Genomic DNA, 25534 nt, shown 5'->3' with positions numbered 1-25534 from the left:
CCGCCTCCCCGCCGTGTCGCCCTGCAGAGCTGGACCTGAATACCAAGTGCATCGTGGAGATGGAAGGGAACCAGACCGTGCTGCACCCTCCGCCTTCCAATACCAAGCAGGGAGAAAGGTAAAAAAAAAAATAAACCACCACTAAAAAACACCCAGGTCGCCCCAAATAAAGAGCTGAGGTTCCTCTGCTTCGTTCACCCCCTCCCTCAAACTCCCCCCGCAGGCGCTTGGCCTGGCTTTGTCAATGGGGGTCCTGGGGGTCTGGGTGCCTCTCGGGGGCTGCGGGGCCGGGGAGGGCGAGCAGCAGCCCTGGGCTGGTGTCCCCGGGAAGGAAAAGGAGCCGGACCTTCCTCTCCTGGCTTCCCCGCTCGGAGGTACCCAAATTGGGGGTGCAGAGGCGGGAAGATGCCTCTTTGCATCCCAGGTTTAAAAGCTGGTTCTTGAGTGACTGCTCCAAAAAAATAATAATAAATAAGCTGTTGTTTAGGTAAGGACTTAAAACTGTCTGTGTGCGCTAGTTTCAGAAATTGCCCTTAAGTGCAAGCTGCTAATAGCTTGATGTAACCTGTGGGGCAACAAGAAGCAGAATCTGAATTTTGTGCTAGTGATGGTACTTGTTTTCTTTTTTTTTAAAAAAAAAAAGTTTGTTTACTCCATTTTAACGTATTTGCATTTGAAAAGACTGTAATTGCTAGATCCTTTATTAATTCAGTGTTGTTCTGTGAAGTAGGCTATGAGAATATGCTAAAATAATTTTGAAATCTGGCATTTAGTTGTGATGCCCCAGTAAAGAATACCTTTGGAAATAATCCAAAATACCAATGCACTAGACTGTAAAAATAGATCAGAACAGGAAAAGATTTCTTTCCTTTGAGGGAGTGTGGGGAAAGACAGGGAGGTGCAAGGGGAATAGTTAGGTTGTGCGCTTATCTGTTCATTTACCTGTTGACTGCTCAGCTTAAGTTGATCTGTTAAATGTATGGAATGCCAAGGAGTGTGAAATCATTTGCATGGTTATAGAGATTTTAATCTGAACACGTTCCTATTACTCAAGGTTTTTTTAAGAATATTTTTGATCGAGGTCATAGTAGTTATGAAAAAACTGTAGTGTGAGAACATGCTTTCTTTCAAAGGTGGGATGTCATGCTTTTGTAGTTTTCAAGCAGAAAAGGTTGAGCCCTTTTCTATTTTTACGTGTTCAAGATGTGAAGGTGCTTCTCACATTAATCCAGATGCTGGAATATAGGTGTAATCACACCAGTTTAACTTAAGTCCAACTTGCATTGTTTTCAGAACCATTGTGCTGGCCTGGTTTTAGAAAGATCTGTGCTTTTTTCCTGTTCCTTTCACAGGTCTTTGTGTCATCTTCTACAAGTCGTGTTGCCTCATGTGGGTCTTAGCATCCCATCTGTAAAATGGAAGTCTTGTTTTTCTTGAAACTATTCTATTTTAAAAAGTGTGGAGTTTTCTTCCTCTTGTTTGTTGAAGAGTATGTATGAGCTCCATCATGACACTGCTGTAATAGAAATTATACTAACTCTTTAAAATGACAGGCATAACACAGGATTTGACAGATATAATACATGAAATACAAACTGAATTTGCAGAACAAGAACAGAATTAAGATTTAAAGATCGTTATTTCAGTAGAATAAAGAGCCTAAGGGCCAGGTGGTTTACTAAGGAGCTTTTAAGGTGTGAATTTTGCTTGTTGTTCACATGGGCCTGCAGGTACTCAGTGAGACTCTGCAGTGACTCCCTGTCTTCTGAGAGCTTGTGTGGCTTGTGTTTACCTGGCTTTAATACCAGTAATATAAATTCTCTTACTTGGTTAGGATTGGCTTCTGGTCCAGCGCTGAGAGCCTTAGGGGTGAGCTGTGGTGCTGGTGTGTGACCCTGCTGTGGACAGCTGTGTTGGCAGGTGATAGGGGTCCTGCTTGCAGCCCAGTGCGAGGCTGGAATTTGGCCGGCTGTTACACCTCTAACTTGTGTGTTTGAAACGACTGCCCGATGTGTTGTCGGAAATAACAGTCAGAAATGCTGGTCAGAAGGAACTCGCGCTCGTGCAAACATAGTTTGGGTACCTTCTAAGTGGCAGATGTTGTATGTAACCTGTTGAGATGCCATGGGGACTTTCTAGTGCCTTGTGAAGACCCTTACGCTTTCTTCAGTGTTAAACTGTTAATTTCTATTCTTTACTCTCGATAAATAGTTTTAATTTCTCAGGATGAAAAATGAATTCTGTTCTTCTATGTGTACCCACCATAAAATGTCTGTATAAACTGGCTCTGAATTGCTGAGTAGTTGCTGCTTGTACTTGGATTGATGCCTTGGCAGGGTTAGAGATGTCAGATGGATTTTTTTGGTTTTCTTTGTCTAGCTTGTTTTTATATAGCTCAACTGGATTTTTCTTTCAGAGCAACCATGTCATTGCAAAAATGATTTCACTTGTTAGGGTGATTAATTGGTCTTTCTCTACTCTATGCATTATTTTAATATTCTGTTTAGTCTTACCTTTCTCTTTTCACATTTTATCTTTTTATATGGAAATTTCCCTTTTCTAGCTGAATGGACGTACAAGTTTGTACTGCACTTTGGAATGAGAATAAGTAGCCTTCTAAAGCAAATTTGGTTTCCAGGGCTGCTTTTCTTAATTCAGCAGAAGCCAAGAGACTATAGGGTGTGGGGAGCAGAATTCAGGACCATGCTCTTTATTTGCTTTGTTCTCTCAGTTGTAAATTTAAAGATACTGACAGAATTTTCTAAAGTAAAATTAGGCAGCTCTTTAATAATTATAACATTATAACATAATCATAAATATAAAATTTGCTCTTGAAAGAATATCCAAGGTTAGAAAAATCAAATTTTACTAGCTTTGCCTATTCTGTCAGGAGTTCCTCAATTACATCTGAGTTCAGATGCATGCTGTTAGTCAGTCTCTAGGTTTTATTAATGATAATTCTGAAGAATTTTATATGATCAAGTAATGCCAGTTTTACAAATGGTGAAAAAAAAGCCTAACATCCCAGACAGTGCTGTCATTTGTCCAACTTTCACTATTGTATTAGAGGTAAAGCAGTAAGTTATAACTATAAATTAGAACAAGGTTCTGTTTGCATCTTCTGACTGCCGGACCACACAGCATCTGCACCTTAACAAACACAGCTACAAAATAGTAATTGTTCTTAAATACGAGTGTTCTGCCTTTTTATAAGCAGCAGGCCTGCTGCTCCCCACAGACACACGACTTCTGGCGTTCTTAAACTAACGAAGGAGGAAAAGCAGAACATAGTAAAACCAACAATCTGAGTCTAAAAGGCACAGGAACATCTTTATTGACTGAAATAATAGGAGACAGAGTTCAGAAAGGAACAGTTTTCATTAGCTAGTATCAGGTATAGTAATCTCCAGTCCTGGCAAAGTTTTGTAAGTTGGTTGTTGGACTTCATACCTTTAACCCTTGTTTTACTGTTGTTAGTAGCAGCAATTCCCTTTATATCTGCTTAAGTGTATTGATGTGTTGTTGTAGTTACCTCTCTTGTCTCTCATCCATTTTGTCCCCAAAACCAACACAGATTTCCCTTCCTTCCCCAGAAAAAAACATCTTGTCTTTCTGGGAACCCTCTGGGTTTTTTTTGATGTCTTCACCTGGGAATCTGAATTTTCTTTCTCAAAGTACACTCTTCCTGAAAAAAAATGTTCTAACTTACAGCCTTTTAGAAATGGATAGTATGTTTCAAAGCCAATTGTATACATCCTGCTGTCTTGCTATAAATATTTGTATTTGCTTGTTGACAGTAAGGTACAGTATTAAAATATAACTCTTGTAGTTACAGACAATCTTTCAAAATATTTGAGTTTTTACAGTGGAAATTTCACACCTCTATGAAAGATTCGACTTTGTGTTAAGGGTGTGATTTTTCAGTAGGACAGTTAGGTTTTGCTGGGTTTCTCCTCTGCTTTTGATTGTTAAAATATGCTTTTGCTTCAACCTTTTGTTTAATCTGTACTTTTTAATGCTAAGGATCTGAAAAGAAAAGTTTTATTTTAGTTCCCTGACAACGGTTCTTCATGACATGATTTTTCCTTTAGTAAGCAAAATATTTGTCTTGAACAGAAATAAACAAGGAACTATGGAGACAGTAGAACTGAAATACTATTTCAACTGTAGTTTTGACTGAAAAGAAAAATTTGTCTGTTGGGCAATTTATTCCATTATAGCACAGTAGCCTTGTGCAAACTTTGCCTTATTAAAAGCCTCAAGGCAGAAAATAAGAAAGAAATCATCAGAGTGTAGAACTGAACTTATAATTGCTACTTTTCTCTGAAAGTATTTATCTTGCCTGGCTTAACTCTTTAAAAAAAAAACAAACACAAAACCACCACTTTATGACTTGCTTGCTCTGTCTTCTTCCATCCTCATATCATCCCGTTTGATAACAGACAAGTAGCAACCAAGGCCCAGTTGTACTTAGGAAAAATTCTTCTTAGAGCTCCAAATTACTAAAGATGCCAGAATACATAGGGGCTTTGAGTAGATTTAAGCTCCCATAATAAAATAAATAGCTAGGAACAGATGTGTGTGTGTCTATCTGTTTTTTGTAGGTCATGATACTTTCAAAGATGAATATCTGAAGCACAGATTTCATCTCTCGGCAGCTTATCCTAAAACTCTTGTTTCCAGAAAACAGCTGTTGCTTCCCCTGCCTTGGAGAAAATATGATTTTGGATGGTCTTTAGTACGTAGTTCTTCATGTGGTGGTTGTGGCATCTCATCTTTTTTCATATGTTGCTTTGAAAACTGTCAGAGATGAGAAAAGAGCACTGTTGTAGGAAGAGGATATTCGTTTCTGATAATGGATGCTTTTTCATGCTGAAATTTGTGGCAGCTGAAATAGGACAGCTGCTGTAATTATTTCCATATCTGAAGAAATGATCCATGAGGTCATGTCTTTGATACGTATACTTCAAATTATCACCTGTCTGAGGTAGATCATAAAATTATAGCAGGCAGCAACTTTTATCTTTGTCTGCAGGAAATTGTAAAAGTAATCTGACTTTGACCTCTTCTGTTAACTTTACTGTTAGACAACAATGTTCAGGATGTGAACTGTTAGCTTTGAACCCTTGCAGAAGCGGTCTATTTGAATTATGAAATGTGTGGCTGGAAAATGGCATTTCAGGAGCTATCTGTGCATTGCTTTCATTCATTCCTTCCTCAGATGGAACACTAGGTGCAGTTCCTTGAAACTGCTGTTCTTCGATTCCATGTAATTCAAAACTAAACGAGAGACACAAATTTGTAATCTAAAATACTGCATGACATGGCTCTTGGTTCGTCCTGAGGTGGCCTGAACTGTGAGTAAACGTGGCATCTGTTACTTCACTGTGTTTATAAGGTCCAGAGAGCTGTTAGGACCTTGTGCTGGGTCTTTAGATGGCATTGCTAGAGAAAACTACCGTTGGAGACTGTTGGGATTGTGGGTAAGCAGCTCGTAGTACTGAGCTGGCAGTACTTCAGAATGAAAATAGATAAAGCGTTTGAAGAGAAGGAAAACTGCTTGGTATGACCATGTTTAGGCAGTCGTTGCTTTGTGGCCATTCTCTGCTTTTGGACTATCACATATTATGTTCAAATATTTCTGAGTCGGACACAGTAAAACAAGGTTCAGCTTTGAACCTCTCCAGTTTTTCTGTTATGTGATGTTAGAAATGCTTACATTGTGGAACAGGAAAAGATTTGTTAAAAAGATTTATAGGCCTTTAGACGTGTTGAGCTTCTGTGTTTAGAAAGGGCAGATACACATGCACTTGCTTATTACTGCAGCCAAAGGTGTTTTTTGAGATCTGGATTACTGGTCAATACAGCATGAATTTACTGTTTATTGAAAAAAATCCTGAATTTAAAAAATGTGCAGCTCGTTTAAAATTGAGGGGGTTTTTGGTCCTTTTCTTTGGGGAGATCAGGTCTAAAGGAGAAGCTTTATTTTTACCCCCTTTGCCCTCTTAGTATAAATAGAGACAGCTTTCTTGTTTTGAAAACAAGATTATCTTTGCTCTGTTGTGCATTTAGTAGGTTTATTAAATGTGCGTATGATACGATTTCAGACTTTTAATTAGGTTCACTGTAATTTAATGGTTTAAAACTTTAGAGTTAAATGATGCTTGTAAACATAGCGTAGCGACCCAGGTGTGGGCTAGATCCAGAGTACCTCAGGGGGAGCTTCAGGGGTCCCTGTTTTGCAGCCCCTGAGCAGAGAGAGCAGCAGTGCCCGCCAGGCTGCCCTTCCGTGCCCGTCTGTGTACCCCGCAGAGCTGGGGTGTGAATCTTGGCACAAAGTTTTGGGAGCAAAGCGAATCCCTTCTTGGCCCCCTGTGGCACGCAGCATGGCACAGACGGGCACCTGTTGTTCGGTGAGTCCACATGGTGGTACTTCCAGTAATAAGATGAGAGCTAAATCTTTAAATTGACCAACGTGCTTGTTGCTGTTGTGTTTGAGACGTTTTTGGACTCCAACTCCTTCATTCCTCTGCAGCTGGATGCAGATTGAGCAGCGCTAGCAGTAGCTGCCTCTGGCTGTGTTGCTGGTGTCTCTTGCATGGACAGACTGTCCTTAATGGTGAGAAAGTAGTACAGTGTCTTTGCTTGTTTGGCCCGCCCTGGGCATGGGTTGAGTCTATTAATGGCAACAATTACTGCCTGCTATAGCGAAACGCCAGCTGCTGCAGCAGTGCTCTGCAGATGCTGTTGCTTAACTGAATAACTTCTCCCATTGCTTAGTTGCTTGTATTTTGTGACTGACGAAGGCTCTTTAAGGAAGTGTGAAAGTGTTGGCTGGAAACAGTGAATTTTACTCTCTTCAGTAAGCGCAGCCTACAAAGAAAAGGCCCCTGCTGTGCAATGATGTGCACCACAGGACTTGACTATCAGTTAACTTGTGACCCAAAGCACCAAGTTAACTAAAACAGTCATGCTGTCGCCTGGAAGTAGTGTTGCTGTGTGTCTTTCTACAAGAGACAGTGGAAGGGATATAAACTTGTCCAGTCAGCACCTGAATTTGTATGTTGATATGAAATTGATCACCAGAGTTTGAGGTCTGCTGGAGTTTGAGTTGGTTGTGTTTGTCTTTACAACCCTTCTGTGGCGTGTGATGGGTGTTCACTGGGGGCTGAGGGAGGAGCTCAGTAAGTTAACAACATGCAGATTGAATGTATGCTGTACGAAATTCAATCAGAAAAATGCATTGCTGACAGGAGTTGAAAATTAATGGCGTGAACTCAAGATGTATGGTGAAGAGTAGGAGTTACACAAGCTGTTTTCAATGCCATGTCCCTTTGTGCCATTTCACTTTTTTTGGCGGGAAAGGGTATCAGTGGCTTTCTGATGCTGTTGTACTTGGTTAGTGTTAATTAACCTCTGCAGTTCTGGCCTTTATTTTTGATAGCTGCCTTTTAATATAAAAATAATAATTAAAAAAAACAAAAACAAAACACCTTTGTCATCAAAACATCTAATGAAATTCATAACCATATCCCTAACTAATACATTCCTTAGTCATCTGCTGCAAGCTTTGTTTGGCATTTTGTTATGTCCTAAATAGAGACATCCTCAAGCAGGTACGTGTTTACCAAATACACTTGCATCTTACTCAGATAATGTGAAGTTAGCAGCTTGTAAAGTGTAACTTTTTCACTAGGAGGTAATCTGAATGTTCCATTTCATTTCACATAGATCACCACAGAGTAATCTATATAGTAAGGGCCCCTAATGAAGTCCCTAGTGCTTTATTGTCTTATAGTAACTTATTTACGCTTTAAGTATGCTGTTGCTTAACTGAATAACTTCTCCCATTGCTTAGTTGCTTGTATTTTGTGACTGACGAAGGCTCTTTAAGGAAGTGTGAAAGTGTTGGCTGGAAACAGTGAATTTTACTCTCTTCAGTAAGCGCAGCCTACAAAGAAAAGGCCCCTGCTGTGCAATGATGTGCACCACAGGACTTGACTATCAGTTAACTTGTGACCCAAAGCACCAAGTTAACTAAAACAGTCATGCTGTCGCCTGGAAGTAGTGTTGCTGTGTGTCTTTCTACAAGAGACAGTGGAAGGGATATAAACTTGTCCAGTCAGCACCTGAATTTGTATGTTGATATGAAATTGATCACCAGAGTTTGAGGTCTGCTGGAGTTTGAGTTGGTTGTGTTTGTCTTTACAACCCTTCTGTGGCGTGTGATGGGTGTTCACTGGGGGCTGAGGGAGGAGCTCAGTAAGTTAACAACATGCAGATTGAATGTATGCTGTACGAAATTCAATCAGAAAAATGCATTGCTGACAGGAGTTGAAAATTAATGGCGTGAACTCAAGATGTATGGTGAAGAGTAGGAGTTACACAAGCTGTTTTCAATGCCATGTCCCTTTGTGCCATTTCACTTTTTTTGGCGGGAAAGGGTATCAGTGGCTTTCTGATGCTGTTGTACTTGGTTAGTGTTAATTAACCTCTGCAGTTCTGGCCTTTATTTTTGATAGCTGCCTTTTAATATAAAAATAATAATTAAAAAAAACAAAAACAAAACACCTTTGTCATCAAAACATCTAATGAAATTCATAACCATATCCCTAACTAATACATTCCTTAGTCATCTGCTGCAAGCTTTGTTTGGCATTTTGTTATGTCCTAAATAGAGACATCCTCAAGCAGGTACGTGTTTACCAAATACACTTGCATCTTACTCAGATAATGTGAAGTTAGCAGCTTGTAAAGTGTAACTTTTTCACTAGGAGGTAATCTGAATGTTCCATTTCATTTCACATAGATCACCACAGAGTAATCTATATAGTAAGGGCCCCTAATGAAGTCCCTAGTGCTTTATTGTCTTATAGTAACTTATTTACGCTTTAAGTGTTTTAACTCAGGACAAAGATTACACCACAATTACTCTTTTGACAGACGAAGCCATGAATGTATTTTGGTGCTTATTAATGGTACAGCACCTATTTTGAGGTGTGTCAGTCAGCACGGTGGTAGAATGGTGTATATGAAACATTGCTGTGTGCCTGTGTTAGTGCATGGTAATTAGCATGTGGTGGTTTAGTGATGGTTTAGTGACGATGCAGAAGATAGAGGTGAAGATGCTCATTGTGCACTAGCAACAGGGTACGTGCTTATGGTCTGTGTTCTGGATGCTGGCTGCCCACCAAACCTCTGCTGCTGCCTCTTCATGTTCAGTAACAGCATGGATAGTGGGCTAGTGCTGCCTTACTCTGAGATTCGTGGCGTCACTGCATCTTCTTTTTGCAGCGTATGTATATTCCAAGAATTTTAAGCATTTCGTAAACATGAATCAAAGCAGCTGCTGTGGCTGGAATGGCATGCTTATCTCTGCATGTGTTTATGAAGCTGCTGTTCAATATGTTTTAAAAAAACTACCAGGATGCATTGTGAACTGTAAACTTTCTATGAAGTAATTTGATGCTTTGTTTTAAAAACACATAGCTGAAAATGTCAGCACTTAAATATTTTTTCTGAATTTTTTTATATTAGACTTGCAAATAAAATGAAAAAATGTACATGATATCCTATTTATTTAGCTTACATTTTCTTAGTTTATTTACAGTTTATTTTTAAGTATAAATCTCAATCCCAAGTAAGCAGTGTGCAAAAGACTCCAGGCGAGATTAAATTTTCTTCTAGTGTATGGCCTCAAACTTCTGAATCTGCCTCATGGAACTACTGGAGTATTTTTTTTCTACGATTTAAATGCAAGTATGTGGAGCTGTCTGTTTTACTTAATATTGTTTTATATGATGACAAGGAACAGTGGATCTTAGATATGAAACTGCAGTACTTGATGCTTCTTTCCACGTGGTTTCCACTTTTTGTCTGACTTTATGATTAAAATCATGTGCAGTGTAGCTGAGAAGGCCTTTCAGAAATTTGATTCTTTCAGAGTTGAAGGAAAAGGATTGGGTGAGGTGAAAGGGAAGGTTTATCTGCAAAATGAGTGGATTTGTACAGTGACTGCCACTGGCTGCAATGTAACTTTTAATATTTCAGAGTTCTTACTTTTGTTGAATGTTTACTTCAAATTAAAGTCTACTTTGTGATTCAAAAGCCAAGGCTTGTTTTACAGTAGATGAGCTTTTGCTAAAGATAAGTCAACAGAGCATTCCAGTGGAGGCACAGAGCTGGCGGACGTTTTCTACTGGCAAAGCTGCTTTATGGCCCTGAACAAGCAGCATCCTGATGTGCTTTGGAAAGTTTCTTTGTCAGCATCTGTCGATGTGAGTTTTTTATGTATGCGATGTGATGTCAGTCTGCAGTGCTCCAGACTTGTTTTGGCTTAGTAGTGCCACCTCCCTGAATGATGCAAGTCCTAAGCATTTTGATGGTTTTTGGTATTTTTTTCCTGCTTGTAATACTATGTTGTCATTCCCTATTTTGAGATGTTTCTAAATTTCCTTTAGACTTAAAGGAAAGTCTTTACGTCCTCCTGTAGACTTAAAATTTTTGGATAATTTTATCTAATGAAATCAGGCTGAAATAGAAATTGGACACTTGGTAAAATAAAGAAATGTTCCTATATTCACTATATGCAGCTGAAGACATTAATACATTACTTATCCTCTGAGCACTCAGCAAGAAGTAGTTGAGTTTGAGTGTGTTTTTTAAAGAGAACTTTGCAGTTAAGTAAGAGAGAGCAGAAACCATTTGCAGTCTTCCTGCACTTTGCTGTTTAGCCGTATTGGGATAAAAAGATGGTTCTGAAGGTTCTGGCAGAAGTGTGTCATGGAGCATCGTCCCACCACTCAGGTTTTGCTGTTTGGAGCTGTGACCACAGCAGAGAATGCTATTCTGAAACAAACTGTCTAGAAAACAGTCTGGTATTTTCTTTAGTGCTCCTTACTTTTAAAAAAGAGAAAGTTTTGGATAGTTCTCATTCCTCTTCTGGTGTAAATCTAATCCTTGTACCTGAATTCTTGATTGGAGTGCCCTTGAGAAGTGCTGCTTCGGTGTCTGCAGAGAAACTGACACATAAGGAAACGCAAAAGATGGCTCATTAATGGATTTGCTGCTGATGTGGTAGAATATAGGGAAAGGATACTTGGGGACCAGGACTGGAAGGACAATGAAAGGCAAAAGAAAAGTACAGAAATGGGTGCCCAATAACTTCATGAAACTCCTCAAAGTACATGTTGGAGGAAAACCAGCCAAACAACAAAAGCCACCAGCATCCAATAAACTTTTTCCCATCCTTCTGAAAATGTGTATGAGAAACTGGCGTTCTCTGGGGTGGTACCACAGCCTTCATGTGTGTTCTGGTTGAGATCCAAGTTGAGAACAAAAAGGAAAATCAGTTATTGTAAACAGGCCATTGAGCACTGGACGGCTTGCCATGTAGTTTTCCTTGTCAAAAGCTTCCAAGCCCTTAGTATGTTTATTATTTGAAGTGTTTGTAACATTGTAGCGAAGTTGATGTCATGTTCCAAATTTTTGTTACATAGTTGTAACTCATATATTAAACAGAATTTTTGCTGTTTGTTACATTAAACGTTGTGATTGAGAATCTGTGTAAATTGGCTGTGAAATAAACTAATTGGAAACACTTGCATGTTTGTCAAAAGGATGATGAAAGTGTGTTTGAAGATGCAGCATTTAAGTGTTCTCCTAAGGTCTCTTTCAATGGAACACTATCTTGATTTTTTTTTTAATAAGTTCAGTAAATGTTTTGTCCTTCTCAGCATCCCAGTTCCACGGTTGGATTCCCCCTTACTGTCAGAAGTGCTGTGTAATGAAGGAGGGGGATGTCTGACTTTCCTGTGGTGAAAGTCAGAATTTAGCTCGTGCCACTTCTGTTTTCAAATGCTCAGCCAGGGCATAGTGGGCAGTAGACCTAGACAGACATCAGTCTAATCTCTCCTCTCGTTTAATCACTCTTTGGGGCAGCCTGCATCCTCTCAAGTAGTTTTTGAAGTTTCAGTTACGCAGATGTGAATGTGGTAATGGTAACCTTTTTTTCAGAAATACTAATGGTGTGCAAGCTTTGTGCCTTTAGTTTAATCTATCCTTACCACCCTTAGCACTCACAGATCGAAGCTTTGCATACACTTCAAGGAACACGGTGCACCTTTATTTGAAATCTCAGAATGGCATCTTGCAACTTTGTGCTACTTTAAACCCAGAAACGTGGATCCGCAGCGTTGAGCTGGCTGAATGCCTGGAGTGTTTTGCAGTGCTCGTGTGTTTTCTGGGTTATGGTTCTTCTGTTGCATAGTCTGATCCATTTTACCGTTTGAGAAATTCTTACCTGAATGAGGAAGAAACTCATGGCCCGTGTGCAAGATAGATCAAATAAACTTTGAAAATATTCTTGCACTCATATGACCAAGGTGTAAAATGAGTTTTATAAAAATCTCTCCAAGCCACCTGGTTTTAGTCTGTCTTCCTTTGTCAAGAAGGGTGTTGCACGATGACTTCTGGAGGATCTCACAGTTTGAATGCTTATGTTTTTCTCATGGTATCTGCGTTTCCATCATGGTTCAGAAAAGACAGAGGCAAGTGAGTCACTCACATAAGTGACCCCTTGCCTGCTTGCTTTTGCTGTGATTGAAAAGGGAAAGTAAAGGCTAGGTCTTGTCTGTGGACTTTGAAATAAGATATAAAATAGAATTGCAGAACTGATTTCTGAGGGAGGAAACTTTCATCAGCAGTGTATATAAATGAAAGAAAATAGAGATATTGATGATGACATGCAGATGTTATGTAGGAAAAGAAAAACTAAATTAGCTTGTTTTCCTGTTTTCAAGAGACGTTTAGGACTGATAAGAGTCTGACAATTTGTTGACTGGTAGCTGTAATGAGTGGTGTCAGAGTTTAGTGAGCTCAAGGTGAGTTTAGATTAGACTAGGAAACTTGCATGTTTTTTCCAAATAATGGTGAAAAAGCTTTGTGCTTGAAATACTTTTATAGTTATCATTCTATTTTGTATCCAAAATAGAAGGCAAGTTATAAATTCCCCAGAGAACTTTTCCTCTAAATGGAAGGAGCAAAGTGTGCTAGATCTTGTTTTTCTCTTAAAGATCTAGATCTGTTAATTCATCATTCTTCTAAAAATCATGTTATTCCTTTTTTTGTTCTCTCCCTGGTTTTGCATATGAGTCAGGTCACTTCTTTGGCCCAGTACTGTTAATCTAAGAGTACTTGAAATAGGATGCTTGCCTTAGCTGCAGCTTTTCTTATAGCAGGTCTTTCTACTCATGCTCTTTAATGTCTTAATTTGCAGGTGTAGTAGATGAAATTAAGTTGAACTGTCCTGGAGTTAGTAATCAAACAACATGACTTTTAGCCATTTTTTGTAGTAGAATGGCTAATTAAGCAAAAAGGCAACAATTGACTCTTCATTACATTGAAAATTGTTGAGAATTTAGTGCTGCTGACCTTTATTTAAAATAAGATGATGGTCAAAGTGAGAAAGCTACACAGAAATATTAATGCGATAAATTTTAACTTAATTCTGTACTTGTTAAATCTGAATTTTGTTTGCAGTATTGCTGCTCACCTACTTTGCTCCTCCACATTCTTATCCTAACGTTACTATCCAAAAACTGCTGGCCTCAGCAGTATTTGCCTTCTCAGATCGCTAATTAAGGTAATGCTAATCAGAGTTCAAAACCTGTGTGCCCTTTTATATGACTTTTCATGGTGTTTCAGGCTGATCTACTTGCTCTGAGTCTTTTTCCTTAATCTATGATTTCTCATTCTCTTCTAAGGATTTTTGCCAACTTTTTGAGAGACCGCATGTGATAACTGCTTTATTTCTTCTAGCTTGTTTTGTGTAACTCTACTCGCTATGCAGACGGATCTCTAGGTGGATCACTTAGGCTGCGGGTTATTTATGGCAGAGACAATTAGCTGAGTTGCAGCTCCTGAAACAAAAGAATTGTGGCTCGATGTCGTGGAAGCTTAGCTGATAAGCTTTGTGGGGCCTCACCTCCTCCCATGCAGAGTCAGACCAGAAGACTCATTGCTGGACTCCCACAGCCTGGGTACACAGTGCAAATATTGGATGTCGAGCAAGGCTTCCTTAGCCTGTGCTGTACCTGGTGTTCGTGGCTGTCCTTGTGAACTTGGACATGGGAGGAGGTGGCAGTGATGGAGTCAGGAGCAATGCCAGGGACAGGAAAGGGCAATAAGTAGGTGGGTGTGGGCCTCCATTACTGCCATACTAGTCCAGATGCCGTGTAGGATGAACGTGTGTTCAGGTAATGAGGTAAAGCTGACGCAGGTCTCCTAAAACTCAGAGTTGCGGGAACTGGCTGTACAGAGATAACTAATTGGCTCCACGGTGTTGATTTGGCATTTAGGAGCGTCTGCAACGTGCCTCTGAGTAAACGCTCTCTTATCTGGGATTTTCTGTTGTCAAGAGTGTTTCAGCCTGCGCTCATCATGAGTGGTAGAGCTGACTGCAGATTACCACAACACAGGTGGTACTAAATGGGGCTATAAAGCTCTATATGAAAGTAGAATTTAAAGTACTTCTTTAAATATTAGAAACAAAGTAATTGAAATATCGTTGAAATATTTTGCTGAAAAGTGGGGTAAAATTCCCAGTTTGATTTAAATACACCTGTTGACCTTACTGACTGAGCTGAATATTAAATTTAAAGCATTAAAGTTATTTGCAGTACCAGGGAAAGCATTCATCAGGAAAGAATACATTTTTCACTGTTCTCTCTATGGAAGAGGTGTTCCATTGTGTAGCTGCAGTACAGGATCACTTGCACACACTTCATATTGCAGTGCAGAAACCTAGGTCTCCCTTCTTAACCACCTTAGATGCCAGCACAGGCTACAGACTGTACTGCAGTCTTTGGGTTAGCAGGGAAATGGCTGGGCCCAGTAGCCAAGGCTGGTTTGTCAGCATGCAGGATCTTTAAAAAACACAGCGAATCTTTATGCTAAACCTCATCATTTCTGTGCAAGCATATCCATAGATAAAGTTTATGCCTTTGCTCTTCTCCCATTTAACTTTTCTCTTCCTCTACCTTTCATCCTCCTGACCTTCCCCCTGCATTCTCCCATGCTCTTTAAAGATGCTATTTAAAGGGTTATCTCCAGAAACGCTAGTGTTTCAGAATAAAGAGGTGGAATGCTGTTAGCGACTCCTGGCAGCACTCTGCTGCTTATTCCAAATTGGTAACTTTGATTACATGTAGTTGTCTGCAGTTGGTGTGGTAGCCTATGCGTGTTGCTTTTGTCTTGGCTCCTTTGATTTCTGTGCCTTGAGCCTCTGAGTAGCTTACCTTGTAGTACTCACTGACAGTGGTTCATTTTTTTTCTCCTGTTATCAACTGCTTTGCCTTTAGGTTTCTATGTGCTAATTGCAAAATATCTCTCTCCTGTTTTGAAACTTGCCAGGGCTGGCAGCTTGATTTCATTGTAAGATGACCATATTTTCTAATTTCGAGTTTGGTTGGGATTTTTTTGTGCTGCATTAAGACAATTCTTATAAGGCAATAATTTTTCTTTTTTTCACAATGTAACTGTGCTTGGCGTGCTGCTGCTGAATGGGAGCTAAACCACTCAGCTAGACCCCAGTGCATTTCTGCAGGGTGGTACAGACTCTCATGTTCTCAAGCTCCCTCCCTTAACTTGCAGTGCTCCTGGGTTCACTGTATTCAGGCTGGGCTCTGTGCTCATTTGGTACCTAATCAGGTGCTCTCCACCACCTGAAAGTGTGTCCTTGCACCTTCTCTATTTTTAGACATTGAATTGTCTCTTTACCACTTTTTTTTTTTTTTTTTGCTTTGTTTTCTGCCTTAGCTAATAAAAGGCTGGAATAAGTGTCTGCTTTTTGTCTGCACAATAAACCTGCAACGTGGATAAGTTCTCACAGGTAATGGGAGTGGGAAGATATTTCAAACAACTCTGGCCTTTCAGTATAATAATACAGTAGTGTTCCACTCTCTGTAAACAAATGTTCATAAAATTAATTGTGGATGTAAACCTGGCTCTGCAATCTGAGATCACAGCTCAGAAAATGTTTTGAGGGGATAATTGTTGTCTGGACGTCAAGGAGGGGAAGAAGATTCAAGGAGGACTTTAATAAGAATGAGCGATTTTTCAAGAAACAAGGTTTATATTATATCTTTAAAATATTTGAGCTGTAGATATACTTTGGTCTATTTGAGTAAAATTCCATTGAGAATTCCACATGTTTGAACACATTGTGTTTTAAATGTAAAAGTGTATCTGGAGAGAAACAAGTTGTTTAAGGAAACAACTATTTTCTGACGATGGTGTGCTGTGCTAGCTGCTAGTCAAGAGTTCAGGATGTCTCTGCTTGTGTATTCTGTAGAGATTCCTGTGTGATGATGTCTGCCATCAATAAATATAAGAGTTACATAGTGTAGGAAGTCAGTTTGGGAAGGTGAGTAGGGTGATGGGCAATCTTTGACTTAACTGTCTGAAGAATTTTGTAGCAAAGTTGCTTGGTTCATCAGTATGACCTTTAAACTGTAAGATCTGAAAAGATGTAAAATCAAGTTTTTGTTAATAATTATAGCCCTCTGGAATTTTAGAGGCTAGATTCTTAATCTGCTTATTTGCTGTTGTCAGTTAATAGTGTCTGTAAAGTCCATCACAGTGTCTCTTTGAGCTTTACAGCAGTTGTTGAATTGGAAAGGAGCAGACCTGTCAGCCTTGTCTGTAATGGCTTTGAGTATGAGAACAGTGATTTTGCTACCAAAGACAGCATGTTGCTGCAAATTCACTGGGCAAGTTCTGTGGAGAGAGAAGTTGTTCATCTCAGGTAGACATTTTTCAGAGCAAAATTAAGCTAATCTGCAAGGTGCCTGTATCAAGCACATTACTGTGCTTTTATGCAGAGCAACACATGGAATAAATTGATGAGTAGAGGTTTGGTGGAGCATGTGGAAGGAGTGAAAGAAGTAGTTGGTCTGGGCATGCTTCCATGAAATGTTGGGGCTTTGGAGAATGGGACAGCCTTGAGTTGAAAGTTGAAATAAGTTGGTTTGTTTTTTTTTAATGCTTCTCTTGAAGTTACATTTTAAACTGGTTTTGGTATCAAAGGCTTTACAGAATCACATTTAAAAACTTCTTTTCAGAGTTGTTAAGTTTACAGGTCGAAAACCAAAAGGAAGAATCCAGAGATTTTATCAAGCAAATGTAATAGTAAGTTAGAGATCTCTGTGGCTTGTGAATACTAGTTTTGATTCCTTGTAAAAGCAGGGCATTCCCTCTTTTTTTTTTTTTTTTTTTTTTTTTTCATAATATTTGACATGTTTTTAAAGTAGACATCAAGTAGCTCCGATTTTCCGTCCCTTCTCTAGAATTACCTTTTCTGAGCACTCAGTTCCCTGGTGAACTCAAAGGCAGGTGAACAGTAATCAATTCTGAGCATGTTCTTGCTGTCAGAAGAATATTTTTCATCATGTTCCTCATTTCCTTGAACAAAGTGTTCCAACTGTCTTTATATAGAAAAGATGCCATCAATTACAAGTAATTAATGGGGCAAATCAGATTATGATCTGTGAGTTTTCTTTTTGAGAGGTAAGATGATTAAAATGTCTATTGTAGTCTAATAATTCTGCATATGGCAAATCTGAAGTTCTGTTTCTGAGGAAGAAAAATGTATTGTGGATGTTTTTTCATGTTGAACGTTAGAGTTTAAAAGATCAAGATATGAGTGCTGGAATTCAGCAAAAAATGTGTTCAAAATTGTCCTAATCATTTATACCTTACACGCTGGAATATCTTTCACATAACCTTGAAATATGAAATACGGCATTTCAAAAGGACTAAAATAGTTGGTCAAAGTGGCAATGAAATGACGATCCTTTCATCATGCAGTTCTTCCAAATGTATTGCAAGAGTATGAGGGAGAACATATCCCATCTACTTAATTCATTGTCAGGAACCTGCAGAGGTAAAATACTGTATTCTCTCAAGAATAAATACGGTTGCTTCAGGAGACTTGTCTAGTATCAGCTATCAAGTATCAGCTATCCAGTAAGGTTTTTTCCCCTGACTCTCTTCTTACTGCAACATGTTGATAGTAATGAATATTAAAATAACACCTTTTGGGGGAACAGATTTTAATTATATGGCTGTAGCTTTTTACTTTACACACGGCTGGCAGGAAGCCCTGGTCTCCAAGCTATTTGTGCATCAGTGCTAAACTTAAAATCTAAAGCTGCCAAAAGGAGCAAGTAACAAAAAAGTAAAACAAAAAACAATCAAAAGCAACAATTACACGTAAGTGATGTGAGCTATCTTAAGTATCTGTGGGCCAGGCAAACTTTGCTACTGTTTGCAGCTACTGTGCCTCATCTGATTCTCAGTAACTTCATTATGTCTGAGCTTATTCCAAGTATTGAGATACAGCGAATTAATGGCTGTTTACAACCATTACTATACAGCATATAATAAATTATGCAGAGATAATATCTGTGAAGGAAATATTCTTTGAAGGCAATTTATGCACTGAGCACTAGGTTTACATAGAGTTAAATCTTTAAATTTGTCTAAAAGGGAGCCTTCCTCCTCCCTACCCATTTCTATGGACTGCTTTTGGGTGTCTGTAGTTAATATAGCTTCCCATTTTACTAAGATGATCATGAGAGCTCCCCGAATCATGATACAGTGATTTACTATTAGTCTCTATTGCATTGGAATTCTCCATTGTTAAAATCCCAGCTTTGCTGTTTTATTGACTGATCACATTTTGTGTTGATGTTTTATAAAAATCTCTTGTAGCTGACGGTAGTGACTTCAGATCAGAGGTTCTCTCTTTCTTTCTTGGAGTTGCTCAGGTTATTGTATATCACTTTTGCAAGTGTGGTCATTTAAGCTAAGCCTTGAGAAATCTATGAATGAAAGCTGGGAAGCTTGATTAGTCCTGTGGGAATGATGATGCCTGCTTTCAGTTTCCATAGCTACAAAATTAGGTACACCACTGGTTTGCAGACAGCACTGTACTTAGATTGGTAAGCAAGTGGAAAGAGCCATCAATCACCTGAGTTTCAACTGACATTTGTTTGTAGCGTTAGTAGCAATATTTTAGGGAGGACAAGGAAGATGCATTTTTAAAAGGCATTGCAAGGGATCACCATGTGAGACGTCGCTTCTTAATTTCAGTGCAGATTTATCAGACAGTTTGATGTAGTAGCTTAGAAGTAAACGTTTGAGATAAGTAGAAGTTGTAAAATGAGGTGGCTCTTCAGTGCATTTATCAACATAGATTCTTAAACCTAGCCACAAAAATTCCCTATATTTAACTTAAATTGTGTTATAATTGTGTGTTAATAAATAGTAAACCCATTCTGATTTTGTAATAGGAAAAATAAAACTTTTGAAAAAATGAAAAACAGAGAAGAATCGCCATTAGTTTAATTTTCATTTAATAAAGACCGCACAACCTGACCCTTGCTTTTGGTTCATGGCATTTTTTCAGAGGCTGAAAGGTCTTCACTGCTGGCAAACCCATGATTAGTGACTTTACCACTTCTAGGAAAGTTCAGCTTCCTAATGTGTATTCCAGTTGCTCTTGTGCAGTGTTAACCTTACAAATCAGTTGTGAAGGAGAGCAAATATGGACAAACCTCTTGTGATGCACGAGATATGGGTTACTAAATAGAAATACATGAAGAAAATTAAAATACAATGTTTTTTAACGAAGACAAGACATTATTAGCAAAAGCTTTACCTATTCCTTTTGAATTGTACCTTTTTCCACATAGTCAGTCCATGTGAGGTGTGGTGCTGCTGAATTCTTCTGAGTTCATAAGAGGTCACATCTCTTTGGCACAGTAGCTAAATCTCTCCCATGTACCTTCTAGCTTCCTAAAATGAAATGCTGCATAATTTACTGAGGACTGAAGGTTTTGGGCTTGTACTGCAGAAAAGTGAGCGAAACTGTCGACAACTAACTTAGATTGGATGAACAACTGACCTTGAACTGAAGAGTGTGATCAGGTAGTGCTTTACACATCAGCTGAGGTCATGTCAGATGTTACTGCCCTTCAGCTGTGCAGTACTGTGCCCTGAGAGTTAATTTCAGTGTTAACTAGTCCTCCTTTTGAAGAAGAGGTGCTTTGTAGCACTTAAATTCTTTTCTTTTTCCCCAACTGTGATACTTAAAAATGTTTTAATTAAATAATATTTAAAAATATGTATTTTAGTTTTGCTAATGGTAAATTAATAACTTCACAGATACATTAAGAAACCTTCTGTTCCTGGTATAATGTACCAAAGACTAATAGCTAAAAGTTCAAGTCCAATGAAGGGGGGAGCAGAAGTGCAGTTACTTAATTATTGGAAGAAGCTGCTAAAGCAAAGAAAGAATGTAGCTGCTAACTTGAAGAAACAAGATTGGTCTTTGCTTTTGCCTTTGGCCACCTTGTGTTTCTCCTCTTTCTGGGTTGTATGAGGGAGGAGTGAGACAAGTCAGCCTCCTTTCTGAAATGTAGGCTTTGGTCTCCTGCTGCCTCGGACAAAGCTGGGATGGTGGTTAACATCCTTTGAGTTTATGGTGTTGCAGAAAGTGTCTTTTGTCTTCAAAGCCTGTGCTAAGAACTACACCTCCAACCTTTTCTTTCATTAATACTGTGTCTCGGGGTACTGGTGGGGTGAGTATTAGCAAATCAGGAGGGCTATAGTATGAAAATTAAAAAATTTAGCAGTTCCATGTGAGTCACAATATGGGATTTCATAGGCTTGAGAGGAAGTATGTGGTAACCTACCATCAACTGTAACCATCAACTATGAAATGGTTAATTAGCCTTTTTTCATTGTCTGTAGAGGTAGAAAAACTGTTTCCTGAACACTTGCTTTAGAGGTGATCATTCTCCAACTGCCTCTTGAAGCGTTAGGGATGTCTGTGATCTTAGAAATTCATTTCAGTTTGTATACAGGAAACAGCATATTGCCTTGATGTAGCAGCTTTTCATTTTTTTAAAGTAATTTTATTCCAGTTGATAGATATGTTTGGGGGGAAAAAAAAGTACTTGTAACACTTTCTGAGATTGATATTAAAAACAAGTGCCAAGTAAACAGAGTTGTCTTTTTTTTTTTTTTTCAATGGTGAGAAGGTTCTTGGAGATGCTTAGTAGCTCCTCTGAGATAAGCAGAAACTTTGCTATGCAAGGCTGCTGTTAATGAGCTTGACTTTTATTATTGCCAGCTGAATAAGCAGCTCAAAGCAGCTAACGGAATTTTATATTAGTCTTATACCAGCTGGAGTGAGCACAGATGGCAGTAAGAGTTTCCATCGCTGGGCAAAGATAAATGGCAGCTCTGTTGTAAACATGGAGGAGTGTTAAATAGAGATCCCAAGTGTAATGTACGTGCTAGTATTTATTATAGACGAGTTAAGTATCTGTAAGACCAAGTCCTGAAACAAACAATGTTAGATTTCTGTGAACTTCATTGTTATGGACAACCTTGATGTTAAGAAAAGCCCCTTCTTAATAAATAATAAACTTACATCCAGAAGAGAGGGAAGTGAAGTGTTAGTAAAGAGACAAGGTGTAATAAATCAGATGGTGTGTATGTGCAGTTACAGTAAATTAGAATCATCTGTGTCTTGAATTTGGAGGAAAAAATGGAGATTGAATTGTTGGAAAATGTTTTCTTTTTCCTCAACTTGTGGCAGAGGTGGAGAAAGAGGCAAAGTCTTACATAGGGACTGCAGGAGGTTGCAAGTAGAATTGTCAGTGTTTAGCATTTGAAGAAAAAAAACAATCCTCTGGTACAAATTGAAGCTTAGATGAGGTGATTTAGTTGAAACTGGGTCAGAAGGCACTGGTTTCTGTTGGGAAGGGAAAATTGCTGTAAATCCCTTATCACAATTTTCTGAGATTATGGAAGTAGTTTACAGTAATAGAATAGACAGCTTTTAAAAGCTCTTCAAAATTGGTTTGCAACAAAAAAAAAGTTCATGAAAGTGACTTGCCTGTTTTAGCTTTCTCGGAGTGCAAAAACATTTGAAATGTGTTCTCTGAAGAAATGCATCTGCTTGTGTGTTGGGTTTTTTTTTTTTGTTTATTCCGTTTCTACTTTTCCCCCCTCCTAAGACATGAGAAAGTAGGTCTTTTTAGTTATGCTTTGTGCTTTTACTAAGTTTGGATGTTTTGTATTCTGTGTTTTTTGTCTTTGTCCTATTTAGCACCTTAGCATTTCTGTTCAGCGTTGTTTTAGTTCCGCAGATAATACCATCAATTCAAATAACTTTCTGTACTTGGTGGTGAGGCGGCTGTGCAGAAAAGATCCCTTTCTGCTATCTTTGAAAAGAGAGTACTTGAAATGAATGTTAGAGACATACAAAAATGACTAGCATAGGAACAGTAGTAACTCATTAAAAAAAAAAAAATAAAAAACACCAGACAACTATTTTTTCAGTGATGGCATGGAGGAGAAGAAACTTTGCAGGATGTGGGTAAAGGAAACAATTGAGCAAGACTTGGAAAGCAAAGATGGGCTTTTTAATTGTTCCTTTGCCAGAGTCACTGAGCCTTCCCTTGCTGTAGAGCAGCATGTAGAAGCTCTAGCACCGCACACAACCCTACAGATAAAATGAAAGTTCAAGAAAGACAAGGAGCTACCAGAGAGAGTCCAGTGGAGGGCTACAGAGATGATCAAGGGGATGGAGTATTTCTCTTACAAGGAAAGGCTGAGAGACCTGGGTCTGTTTAGCCTGAGAAAAGCAGATGGGGGGATCTTATCAATGCTTATAAATGTCTAAAGGGTGGGTGTCAAGAAGATGGGGACAGACTCTTTTCAGTGGTGTGCAGTGATGGGACAAGGGGCAAATGGGCACAAACTGGAACACAGTAAGTGCTGCCTGACCATGAGGTAAAACGTCTTCACCTTGAGGGTGGCAGAGCCCTGGAACAGGTTGCCCAGAGAAGTGGTGGGGTCTCCTTCTCTGGAGATATTCAAAACCCACCTGGACGCGTTCCTGTGCAACCTGCTGTAGTTGAACCTGCTTTAGCAGGGGGTTGGACTAGATGATCTCCAGAGGTCCCTTCCAACTGCTTCCATTCTGTGATTCACTCAGATCTTCCTGTAAATTCCCCAAATAAAACATACATTTCCAAAATCACACTTGCAGTTGTTTCCTTGTATTGCCCTGTGAAGGAGCTAGGAGCTGGCTACTAGTATTGCGGTAATGATAGCTTTACTTTAGATATACTAAATTGCCCTCTAGGGCTCACATTGGATGGATTTTATTTCTTTGAAAAATTAGTGACCAATAGAGCAAGTATACCAAGGGTGCTATCATTTGTCTATTGTAGTTATTTATCCCAAAGTATGACATTGATAAAATGTGACTTTAAATTAAAGTTCATGCTGGTACGTGATATAGCACATGAAATATCATCCCTTTTTCTGGTCCTGCGGTTTGTATATAGGTGTCTGTCTACCTTGTAGCTACCATTAGGAGCAGAAATAATGCTGTGTGTCCATGCTCATTGTACTATTCAGAACTTAGGTATTTTCCTGAAGTTCTGTTGTTTGTTTCTCCACCTTTTAAACTGAGAAATTGACAATCTTTTTTTTCCAGCTTTTGATTAGCATAGCAAATGAATGTGTGTTGTATCATTTGTTTATACGGATCTTAATCAGGACTGTTTTTCACAGCTTTGCTCCATTTCCACAGATCTCCCCTTTTACCATAATTCAGTGTTAGGTTTGAGCTGAAGTATAAAACTCTCGTGGGAACAAAAGGTCTGGAGAATTGTTCAAGACTGGTTTGCTTTTGAAGCAGGATTCCTGGTTAGCTTGCATGCCAGTAGCTAGACGATGCCAATGAGGAAACAATTGCTTTTGCTGATAATGGTTTCTTCAAATGCTTGTTTGGGGGTGTTCCTTCAGGAGAAGGGTGCATGCTTTGGTGGAGATTATTACAGCATATTTCTATCACTGTTCTTCTGAGGAAAATGTTATGGGAAAATATTAATCATCTGCAAGGTATTACTACAGTCTAAGAAAGGAAAGGAAAGCTCCTCTCCTGTGTCTCACGTATTTAAATGATGCTGACTGTGCAGTTTTCATGTTGTTTGTGCTGTGGGTTAATCGTTAATATGTAGCATATATATGTATATGTAACATGCCCCAGGACACAGACACATGAGTAGGTTAACCCATGGCATTTCAAGCTCTCTGTTTTGAAAGATTGCAGACATCTCGTGAAACCCCTAAAGGTGATGTGTCGATCTCTGGATGAATTCAGGCTGCATTTCTCACGCTAAGTTCCTGCCTTTTAAGGCACAATCCTCTGTTTCTCATATTTCTGACAGTGTTTGGTTTGTATATACACCTGACTTGATACAGGGTTATTACTTAGACCTTACCCTTTCTGCTCTGGATTCATAAAGCATTATATCTTTAAGTTCTTGGGAAATCTGGTAGCCAAATACTGAAGAATGATGAGTCTAGCCAGCCATTGGATTGTTGTTCATGTTATTGCAACTGTGTGTGCTGAGTTACAGTAGCTTTTTTTTTGCTTTGTTTTTATACATTATGTATTTTCCCTGTGCAACAGACCAGATGATTTACACATCTTTTTCAGATATTTTGGGGAAAGAACACTTGTATTGTTATATTTCTTTAATGTTGATCTAAAGTCTGATCCCATTGTATGAAACTCTCTGTCCTTGCATATAGACAAATCCAGTTGTTTCTTGAGCCTAAACAGTTTTATGCTGAATTTCCCATCAAGATCACCACCGGTGGGTTACAGAGCTCTCCTGAGCACACCCTTATCTTCTGTTCATCACATCTGACTGGACTGTTGCTCTGGAAACGGTTGTAATGTCACAACTGACTTCATTATGATTAAATGAGGGGAAAAAAATAGAACAAAAGAGCACATTCCTGTTTCAACATGCAACTTGGAAACTGAAACTGTCTCACATACATTCTCTGTATTTCAGAGCAGTTTTTGGTAACAGGACACAGATCTGTCCTGCTAGTCAGGAACAAAATCTATAATTTGAAATTGCTATTATTTATTTCCTTTAAATAGAATCTATAATCAGCTGATGTAGTTACAAGGATAGCTGATTTACACTATTAAAAGCTGGATCTGTCAAAAAAGAACCAATTAGTATTTACACTTACATCTTTGTCCCTCACCGAGATTTAATTAGTTGTCTTAAACACTGAGACTGCTTTAGTTTCCAATTATATCTGGGATTATTTTGATTTATTTCTAGTATCTGTATAATATTTGAGTATCTGAGGCAGGTCTGTAACTGCAGCTAAGTAGAAGATTATAAAAATGTGCCAGCCTGCTGCACAAAAATTTGGCACTGGCTCAGCATTGTTACTGTTCTAAAGGGATTTCTGTCTTTTGTGGTTACTTATCTTTGTTGTTTTTTTTCCTCTCAGTTCATACTTGATAGCTTGTCTGGTAAGTTTAAATCTTTAATGCTGTATGGTAAATAAATAAAACTTAATATTGACTAAAAAAGTGGAACACAAAGTTATGGTTTCCTAGACCCGCCTCCCCCCCCCC

General features: G+C 38.8%; 1 protein-coding gene across 1 annotated transcript in view; it reads left to right on the top strand.

Annotated features, from left to right (window-relative positions):
* Positions 1-25534, top strand: part of LOC106887330 (kinesin-like protein KIF13A) — a 128389-nt gene that overhangs the window by 721 nt on the left and 102134 nt on the right. The window contains exon 2 of the mRNA XM_014940786.1: positions 28-118. Coding sequence (XP_014796272.1) covers positions 28-118 — 91 coding nt within the window. The remainder of the gene's footprint in view (positions 1-27; positions 119-25534) is intronic.

This window comes from Calidris pugnax, unplaced genomic scaffold (assembly GCF_001431845.1).
Source record: "Calidris pugnax isolate Ruff unplaced genomic scaffold, ASM143184v1 scaffold8, whole genome shotgun sequence".
NCBI classification, from domain to species: domain Eukaryota; kingdom Metazoa; phylum Chordata; class Aves; order Charadriiformes; family Scolopacidae; genus Calidris; species Calidris pugnax.
The sequence above is the reverse complement of the archived record's forward strand: the minus strand, read 5'-3'. Positions and strand labels throughout refer to the sequence as shown.